Here is a 10,725-nt window from a genome sequence, read left to right as displayed (position 1 = left end):
GAATTGTCTTGTCCGCATTTCTGTTCGCAGAGATCATACAAAAATATCTTCAAAGTTTCCTCGCCGGTCTTCTTCGTCCGAATTTTCAGTTTAACACCACAGACGTAGGCTACCTAGACTGTTATTGTTAAATTACATCAATGTTATCTGCCAAAATACAAAAAAAAAAAAAAAAAAAAAAAAGCGAAAACAAATGCGCATGGTGCATTTTACATTTTTAGGGGAAAATTGTTTCTAAGAACAGTATTATAAGTTTATTAGGTTAGAAATATTCACCTATTGTGTCATATCAATAGTCTACCCTTCTGTTTACAACTAAGCACATAAGCATATAAGTTAAGCCATTATTCCTTAATGCTCACAGACCTTTGTATTTATCCCCTGCATAAAAACGATTTACTGTCTGCATGATGCAGACAGACTGCATCTGAATTAAATGAAAATTGCTCCCATTCGTCGTGTGGTTCGGTGCACAAAGGCTGGAAATAATGCTAATGTATTCATCGTGTTGTCTCCTCGTCTTGTTGATCATAAAGCCCTGCTTCACTCTAACCACTGGAGGAACAAATTCCCTTTTCATGAGTTTATATTTCGTCTCTTTTGTCTAAACTGTCTATAAAACATTTTATCTTCCCTTTATATTATTCTATATGTATTCTAGTGCTTTTATATTATTCTATGGTAGGTTTTCTTTCTGACAATGGATAGGCTACATAAAAGGGCTCTAATACTTTGTGACATTTTTCTAAGATGAAAAATTACTAACCACAAATATTTAGGAATTAATCATAACCATGACACTACTTATTCTTAAGCAAGCTTTAATCTCCAGTTTAAGATAAATGTCTATCAGTACTACAAACATCTTTGTTAATATGAAGGTCAGACAATAATTTTCCATCTCCCAATGTAGCTTTACATATACGTATATTTCTTTGTCAACTTTTATATAGACAAATGCATTAATGTAATTAAAAATATTTATTCCATATTATTAACAACACATACATATTGCTTCTTTAGTTCATAAAATTAGATGTATATTTATCCTTGAATGGAACTGTTATATGCAGTTTACAAACTATAAATGCAACATTTAGTACTTCAGACATACAATAGCACAGGACTTGTGCTGCAAAGCACTGAAAAACTGGTCATGAACAAGTGCATTGGCTTAGGAAAGTGCCCATGTATAGGTTGTGCAAGACCGACACTAAAATTTGGCCAAATGGAAGCAGGGTTGCGCTGAAGGTGTAGCTTCTGCTCTGATACACACAGTACATCTGTTTTGTTTCTTAAACAGGCCAGTTATCCCATCACTGACAAAAGTGATTTCTTTCAGAAATAGAATGTTTGGAGTTTTATGATGCAGTGGTAATGAAAAATGTACTTGATGTTACTATGTAGATAAAACACATCTGCTATCTGGTAACAAGGGTAATAAATGTCTTAGGACGAATGCTCCATTCAAGACAAGTAGATTTATCCTGGGTTCTGTTAATATTTTTGGTTGATTTAGAAGTAGACTGGATTTTTAGTGAGAGTCAATATGAACATGAAAACAATTTCAGAACAATTTCATAACATAATGGTGTTATGTTAAATAGAAATGTGGAGGGAGCATGCATGCACACATGAGTGAAAATTAATGTCTCCTCCAGCTCTTCTCAGCACTCGATCTCAATTCACTAGTCTCCTTGAAAAACATGCTCCATACAATTGTTTTATAACCTTTAAAGTGCCATTAAACTGCAGGAGGTACCAAGAAGTCACTGGTAAGGAATGTTTCATTTGATGATCCATTTCAACATTCATAAAACCTTGTCTTTTCTCCACGGGTACACGTACGTGTAATTAAGGCTTTCCTGTATCTCTTTGACTGCCCTGAGGAAACACAATCTGAGAGCTAATTAACCAAAAGTAATCTTTTATTTGTTTGAGCTTCACTTCTTTGCAACCTGTTCCATTTATTCTTGTGTCCTATTCCTGAGTTATTTGAATTTGTTTTGACCCTGTAGTAGAGGTGGCATCCTGTAGTGTGTCTTTGCTGGGGTTCTGCAGAAGTAGTGGGTGCCAATAAAAGACACTTTAACTGCCTTTTTGAAGTGGGAGTTTGTGGATATGGATGTTCATTCATGTATGAGTCTGTCTGATGTGTCTGACTGTCTTTCTGTATATCTGTCTGTCTGTCTGTTTGTCTGTTTGTCTGTTGGTCTTTCTTGGTTTCAAAGTTTGGTTTGCAAAGTCTCTGGTGCTCCATCTTGGTTGTCTGTCCATCCCTCTTTTCCCCTGGACACCCTACAAAATAAGAAGCAAAAGAACATTCTGTATTGTCGATGTAAAATTGATTTAACCGGAAACACAATCTGTCCTAGATTTAAAGAAAAAAACATTTTTAACCATATTTTTGCTTATTTGTTTTGTTCTCTGCAATTGAACATGTAGTAATGCTTCCTAGACTTTGCTTTGAGTGCCCTCTGCTGATATCAAATACAACTACAGCTATAATTTGCGATAAAAGCTGTTAGCACCAAAATAGCACATATAGTATTTATCTGACTCGAGCAATAATGATAAATTGATTATAACATAAGAAAAAAATAGGACATGCAAAGGTGTGTTGAATGTGGTCAGGATTTGAATGGCCAGTGTTCTCACCTCATGTATGGATTTGACAGTGTCCTGTGATGCAAAGTGTGTGAACTATAGGAGTCTGAGTAGATGACGAGCAGTCAGGACAAGTGTGAGCAGTACATTTGGATAGACTGCCCTTGTGGCCTGAGATGAACAAAGAACAGCTGTGTCAATAGAAAAGTGAATAATAGAGACCCAGAGGAACTGTCATACAATTGTCATTGTGAATGCTGAAAGTTGGATAAACAATAAGGTGTCACTTTTTAAACAGAACCTGTGGTGCCAGGAGGCATAATTATTGGAATCTCTAAGAAATTATCTTACATCATTGGAAGCCTACCCTACATAATTTTGCTTTCAAAGCATAATGTTATCTTTTTGAACAGTGCTTTCTTATAATAAAAATTACAATGCAATAAAATACAATAATACAATAAAAATTGTAAAAGGAATGCCAAAAATAATGTTTTTAATTTTATTGTCATCCACTGCTAATGTCTACCTTTGTGTGCCTCATTGACATAAATAGATTAGATATAGGTTAACAAACAATATTGCATTTAAGAAATCAAAATATATTTTATCTAGATGTAAATTAATTTATTTTATCCTTAAATGGATCTCAGGTGACCCCTTCAGTCTGAAATGAACTGATGCACACCAGCTAAAGGAAGGGTGAGGTATAACTTCTGTGTAATACACTGGTATTTACAAGCAGCCTTAGTGAAATCTAGATATCTTGATTGCAGTTTTAACAATAACTATTACTGGTGAAGTTTAAACTAAGTTGAACTTGGGTGGATGATGAGAAATGTAATCATTGGCGTAATATAATATCAGCGTGACACTGCTACCTGCGTTGTGGATGCTTGGTGAGAAATGACCCTGAGGAATTCTGAGCACTGCTCTACCCGTAGGGTCTTTTTTCACACTGTTAGAGGCCTTAATTGAGGTGCCTTTGTTTATTTTCCCAGCCTTTAACATGGGATATGAAGCAGATGGGCCTTTTCAGATTCTCCTATTCTAATAAGAGCCATATGTTTACACTTATTTTCAGTACTGAGTCAGCAGCATGTGCACACTGCCAATATACACTTCCATGCTAGATAGGATCTTCAGTAATAGCAAGATGATGCAACAGTACTGAGTTCCAGCAGTTTCATTACATTTATTAAGACTATGATTTACCTTTGTTTTGATTAAGGGTGTGAGTCCTCTGTTAAAAAAGTGTGACTTTGCTTTATTTGACTGTGAGTAAAATGTAATTGGGCAGTGTTTTGTGCTCTTTATAGGCATGTGTTATGTTTATAGGCATACATATGTTTGACTATTTTTCAGTCCACTAGAGATCACACTGGTGCTCACAACCTCTATTACTCTGTAGTTAGTACACATATTCACTTAAACCATGACTGTTTTGACATAAACAGACTAGGTATGCATTTCAGACACTGACCAGATGAATCAGCTCATTTCAGAATTAATTCTGTTTTGGATTTATATGTATAAAATGATAGAGGTCTGCTGTGTGTCTTCAGAGCTTTGTCTGTTTGAGCAAAGTTTTGTCCACCCACACAAAACATAAGGCTATCCCTTCTGATATCCAGTTCATGAGAACACAGGGTCATGATGGTTCTCGGGAGAGGCAACATGTTCAACCTCCTCATAGTTTTCTCAGTGTCTTAATTCAGGCAGGCTGCAAATTCAGCACATTGTCTTCTAACTCAAAGAGGGGAAAGGCCAGGTAAACCAGAGAAAGGATTTCATACCTGATCTGTGATTAGGCTGGTGGACATTGGAGATACTGCATCCGTTGGGCTTATGTCTGTCTCACTTTCATATGTTCCACCTCCCATAAGTACCTTCTCCAAATCTTCACTACTGCCATTGCCTTGTGAGAGAAGTGGAAATGAAACATGAACCAAACAATCAGCTCACTGTTTCTAATCTTGTGGCCACTGTTAAAAATAAAATAAAATTTAAAAAAAAAACAAAAATAAAAACTATTGCACCATGTGAGGTAGGAATACATACTATAGAATACATAATCAAATGTGGCATTGTAGTCATATTCCGGTGATGGAGTGGAATCATACTCATATGTAGGTAAGACATCCAGGCAAGCTGTGAAGATAACAAAAAAGGGAAGAATTAGGTAGAGTTTGAAAGATGGTTCATGAGGCATATGCTGAGAAAATGATTACTGAAAGAAGTAATAATCCTGCTGCAATCCTGCTGCAATCCTGTATGTAATCTTGCTAAAAATAAAATGCCATTTTTATATCAGTTTAAAAAGAATAGAGGATTACAGCTAATTTGTAATTATATCTCATTATTAATAGTTAATCACAAATGATCTTACATTAAATTAGCTTAGCTGCTTTAACACATTTTTTGCTTTAATACATTTTGGCTAGTTCTAGCAAAAACATATTATACAGCCATTCATTAGGTATGTGAAATTTGTCTATTTGTCTATTGTCTATTATCTTGAAATGAATGTAGGGAAATTACTTGACACCATTGTATTTAATGATCAAAAAACAATGGATAACAAAAGGCAACAATGTCAGGATGTTTCTGTCTTCCTAACAAGCTAGGAGGACCTCATCTGTCAGAACAAAGATATTCAATCAGCCACCATATTTCTCCACACCTGTAATCATATTTAAAATGAGTTTGTGATCATTTCTTTGGTGATAGTATTTTATACAAAGGTGTTTACAGCATGTACAGTATAAGATCATTTAAGTTAAAGAAAAAAAAATTGGAAACTATTTGTTCTAAGGGGATTTCATTCTTTATTAGATTTATTAGAAACATTCAACCTTTTTTGGTTTTTTTTGTGGAACTTTATATCACAGGACATGAATAGGCCACCTAAGACCAAAGCAAGCACATGAACTTGTGACTGGCAAAATAAAGAGAACATGTGAGGTCAGTGTATACATGGCTATAAAAAGCAAGTGCATTCTGGAGATTCCCCCATTCTATGGAAACCTTTAAGGCTAGGGTCTGCTTGTACTCTTGGGATTTACACTGTTTGGCCAATCAGTGATCTAGAGAAAAGAAGATGAAAACTGACCCTGCGAACCCACATCCTCATTTCAGAAATGAAGAACAAATAATCTTCCAAACTTTTAGATCTAATTCATTTATATATATAAGTGCTTTTCTTGAGGGAGTTTTAGAAATATTCACACCTGGGAATAGAACCCAGGGAACCCTGATGCGTATACAAGCTCTATCTGGATTTTTGAACTTGTCTGAAGAGATAAGTAATTGTAGTTTTACTTTGCTTACTTTTTTACTTTTTATTGTTATACATTTTATAAAATGTGAAAAGGGACATTCAAATAAATATAAATATGCTAAGTTAGCCAAAGGTTGTTCCATTCATCAGTAGTCTCTTTGCCTGATGTTTTTAGGCATCCAAAAAACAAATTTAATACAATATAGTTAAAACATAATACAATATGATAGATGTGTATACAATACAGTTGGAAAGCAAATCAAATTATTTATTATAAGTTATTTATAAACAAAATACAGCATATAAATTACAGGTAAAAATTAATTTATATGAATCTAGTCATGTTAAAGGTGAATAAAACCAGCAATGTTGCCATCACTGTAGTTTGGCAAAGGTGATTTAAAGGAAAATATTCAGGGTCGGTTCCAGCCTTGCGGCCTGTGCTGGTTGGACACGCTCCAATAACCCCCCAACCACCCCCCGCCCCCAACAACACACTCCTGAACTGAGGAGTTTGTGTTGCAGCTGTTAAAGTTCTCCCACTTATCAAATCTCATTCACTCCCATGCATACTCTATATGTGTATTTGACTAACTTGAGCTCTGAGTTTAGAGCTGGGATTTGCTAGGATACAAAAAGGCCTTGTCCTGTGCAGTTTATCATGTGGGGTGAGCTTCAGTAAAGTATGTGCAGTATGTGCAGTTTTTTCCAGACATGGTTTTACAACAGATGTACCTTATATCAAATCTCTGGATCTTTTTCCCTCTTCTGTTAAAGCTAAGAAATGTCTGATACTTTCTACTTTCTTATGGCAGGATGCCAAACCATTACGACTTCTCCTCAGCTTTGCCTATCTTCAATCACATCCCTGAAGAAACTAGGTGCTCTCAATGAATGCTCATATCAATGCATGCTAAGGTATCTGACAGAAGCCAGAGGGACATTAGCACAGTGGTTAGCCATAACATTCAATAAGACTTGCTGCACTTTATTAGTCTCAAAAAAAAAAAAAACAGCAAAGAGAAGTTTGTTTTCAGTGTGTGCTGAGAAACCTCATGGCATGAGCTAGCTGTTATCCTCTCCCAGCATGGAGGTAGTAAAGAAAAGAACTGAGTGCTACTACCTGGATCAACACCAATAAACAAGTGGGATCCTAAACAGCATGGCAGTAAGCACTAGCTGTGAGCCAGGAGTCTGGTAGTATCTGGTGTTTATTTAAGACTACCAGCTCCAGGGGATGGTAGCCGCCCGCTATTAATTTAAGTGTCACTACAGGAGACAACACTGGGAATTGGGTACCATGATCCAGGTCTCATGGTCTCTGTCAACCATTTCACTAAGGTGTTCCACTATGTCTAGCTAAGTGATCCTATCCAAACAGCATTGTGACTTCTTTATCACACGGATTTGCTGAATAAAGAAGTAACAACAGCAAGGCCATATTTTAGTTTGTGCTGGATTAACATGGTGTAGAGGGTTTTATGCTGAAGGTATTCACATGCCCTGCTGAATGAGGCCTTCCCCAGCAGGGAAAATTAATGGAGCTGAGCTTTGTCCAGGCACAGTAAAGTCTGTTTACTAGCAAAGCTTTTTCCCTCTGCATGACTTTTTTTACAGCTTGCATCCCTCTCTCTCATTCTCTGTGCATCATTACTGAGAAGACTTGTATAGATATGAGCAAAATTCTAAAGTTTAAAAATTGAACACATTGTTCAGCCTGTGGATATTAGACCACACAGAGCACCAATAAATCAACATTAGAGACATTTGCTGTCGCCCAGCAAATAGCTGAACAAGATGAAACAAAAAAAAAGATGGAACTGAGCCATGATCAACACCTTTAAACTGAGAGCACAGTGTATATATACTAGTATGTTTCTGACAGCTTCTTTAAGATCCTTAACATTCCTTAAGAAAATAGAAGATACGGTTCTTTTTTTCTCACGAAAGGAATTATAGCACAGCCATGACCAAATATAGATATCATATAACTAGATACCAAAATCTCCCAGACATTACACTGATATGTGCTATACATGTCAAAACAAGTATGGAATATTAGGATCATAGCACTAATGTGAGTTAAGATCTCCCAAATAAAGATTTATGACAGATTTAATCTCTTTATGTGATCTTTGGAAGGTATGTACTCTAAAGAGAGACAGAACACAGAGGTGCTATTCATCATGTATTAATTCAATTACTAATTCTGAGCTTCTTTTGTTTTTGGTGATTAATTCACCAAACTGCTTTCCCAATGTCACATATCTGAGAGCATTTCTTTTACTACTATCTGCCAGGTTTTCCATCCTAAAACCCAGTGCTGTGTTAATTCTCCCTGTATTATAAATAAAAACCATAAACCTCTCACACTTTACCCTGTATGACTCAGAATAAAGTTTCACTGTGAAGATGAAAGAACATTCTGGCTTTCTTTTTTTTGTCTAGGTCTGGGTTAAACTACATGACATCCCAGCCCTATTAACAATTTGCATTTACTTCTGGGTCACCTGAGACCTCATTTTTCTTAGGCACTTTCTAAACCCCCACACAGCTAAATTCCTGATACTGAATGAACGTCTGCAATGTTGAACAAACTGTTACAAGATGTACACTATGGCCTGTTTCCCAGATTAAGTTAATCCCAAACCTAAACTAAAAGGACTTTCAGTTGTGACTCACCATAGAAATTACAGTTGCGTTCATGGCTAGGAGACCAGTACTATAGATATTAAACACAGGGAATTTAGCTGTCCATGGTGTATGGTCTATGGAGCAACTGACTTTTTTTCTTAGTCACTCAAGCACAAGCTTATCTCTTTTCTTCTGGGGCAGGAGTCTTTTGAGTGTGAATAAAGAGAGTTGTGCATTACTTCCTCACAGACACATTCTACAGAAAATAGTTACGTCACCCATATGATTGTTCTGGCCTCTTGAGCCAGCTCTCATACTGGGGAAACCACACACCATAATACCGCTCACTCTCACATGGCTTTGTCAGGATGCCCCTGGGGGTTATACCTTTTCCGGGGTATTTCTTCATCTAGCAGATGCCCTGAAACTATAGGGAAGTGTTTAATGTTCTCCAAAATACACGAGAGAATTGCTTTAGGCAAAAGCACCACATGTCCCTTTGTTGTATTGTTTTTTGGAAGTAAGAGCTACTTAAGGAAAAAATGATCGGATGATCTAAGAGAAATAAATGCTGAGAGCAGCATTTTTCTTTATTTCAACACTTACCTCAGGGCTGCCTTTGCTCACCCTCTTCTACATTTTCTATTACCATCCCTTGCTTCTCTGAGGTCAAAATGTACAAATATATAAAGATTTCTGCCCTAAGCTATCCCATTTCAAAACTTGTTGCGACAAGAAGCATGACCATGGTTCATGCGGCCTTGCTGAAGCAGTCCCAGACAAACTGAAAACCAGATGCTCAAGGGATCAGGGGGTCTATGTCTACCTCCATAAATGTTTTCTGAAACTGTCACAATTACTACTCCCACTTGCCAGACAACTCTGTCCTAAACAAAAACATGTGCAACCAGTTACCTTAGTGCTCTAGACAGATCACACATGTTGTCTATTTTCCTTTTCATCCTAAAATATGCACTTGTCCACAAAAACAACCCTCTAGAAGCACATGTGGTCTAAAACATTCAAATAGCTTTTATAGCTCTGAGACCTAAACATCAACATATTCTCACATATCCAGCTCAAACATGCACATACAACTTTTCCCTCTCTTTCTCTCTCTCTCTCTCTCTCTCTCTCTCTCTCTCTCTCTCTCTCTCTCTCTCTCTCTCTCACTTACAGCAAAGATACACATTCACATACACTTATACATTATTTCTTTGGACTCACCGCAGTAGAGTGGCAGTAGTAGCAGAGATCCTGCCATGCACACAGCTATAACACAGTGATGAGGTAACCTGGGCATGTTGATCTTCACAGAGTTTGTGTGTGTATGTGAGTGAGAGGAGCTTGCACACCGTGCCTCTGAATGACTATACCATGTAAGTGGGGAGGAGAGGGAAGGAAACAGCCAAGGGGGAGGGGGTGGGAGAAAGAGCGAGGGGGAGGGAACTCTCCTGGCTTGCCTGGATGCCTCAGTTATTTCCAAACTAAAGGTGCCCCTTTTTTATACTGGCCAATGCCAGCCAAATTATAGAGGTCTTGGTTATTATAAGTGTAATCTAATTTAAGGACTAATATCATCAATTTAAACAGAAACCTTTACAGGTGAGTTTATGACTGGCTAGCTTTGGTTAGCAGTGCTGTTTTACGGGTTTTGGATTAAGATCTGATGAGCTGACGGTGGTTTAGGATGGAGGGTCTGTGGGCCCACAGAGAGGTCAGGGAGGTTATTCTCAGGTCAGTAGATATAAATGTCATCTAGACAGCTGAAACACATTGTAGTTGTTGTGATGTACAATAGTGATAAATGTGTGTGCAAGCTTTGAGCAGAGTGTGGGAAAGATGGTTTCAAAATCAGCAAGAAAAACACTAAATAAGTGAGTATGATGAACTGCCAAAAGTCCACAGGAAATATTTGACAGCAAGCACATTAAGTCATGGCTGTAAGTGCTTGTGAGCAGAGAAACATTTACAGTATTTAGCTGACACTTTTATCCAAAGTGACTTACTATTATGACTGAGTACAACTTGATTAGATGAGGGCTAAGGGCTCAAGAGTGGCAGAGCTTGAACCAGCAACCTTCCAATCACTAGTCAAGTACCTTAACCACTGAGCTAGCACTGCAGAAAGCATTTAGCTGACACTTTTATCCGAAGTGACTTACTATTATGACTGAGTACAACTTGAACAATTGAGGGTTAAG

The 10,725-nt window shown here is 37.1% G+C and overlaps 1 protein-coding gene across 2 annotated transcripts; it reads right to left on the bottom strand.

Moving 5' to 3' along the window:
* Window positions 1-814: 814 nt before the first annotated feature.
* Window positions 815-9,880, bottom strand: LOC118241894 (uncharacterized). 2 transcript variants are annotated; one of them, XM_035529374.2, is made up of 5 exons: window positions 9,749-9,880; window positions 4,669-4,758; window positions 4,404-4,525; window positions 2,659-2,778; window positions 2,160-2,298 (listed from the first exon to the last, which is right to left on the bottom strand). In XM_035529374.2, exons 1-4 carry the CDS (start codon window positions 9,822-9,824, stop codon window positions 2,704-2,706), a joined length of 363 nt encoding a protein of 120 aa, XP_035385267.1. In that variant the 5' UTR covers window positions 9,825-9,880; the 3' UTR covers window positions 2,160-2,298; window positions 2,659-2,703. The 2 variants fall into 2 exon arrangements, with proteins under 2 accessions (XP_081581302.1, XP_035385267.1); XM_081725176.1 differs by lacking the exon at window positions 2,659-2,778 and having other exon boundaries at window positions 815-2,298.
* Between the last annotated feature and the right edge of the window lie 845 nt (window positions 9,881-10,725).

Source organism: Electrophorus electricus, chromosome 2 (assembly GCF_041902795.1).
Source record: "Electrophorus electricus isolate QZ-2024a chromosome 2, ASM4190279v1, whole genome shotgun sequence".
NCBI lineage: Eukaryota > Metazoa > Chordata > Actinopteri > Gymnotiformes > Gymnotidae > Electrophorus > Electrophorus electricus.
This window is presented reverse-complemented; position numbering and strand designations above follow the sequence as displayed.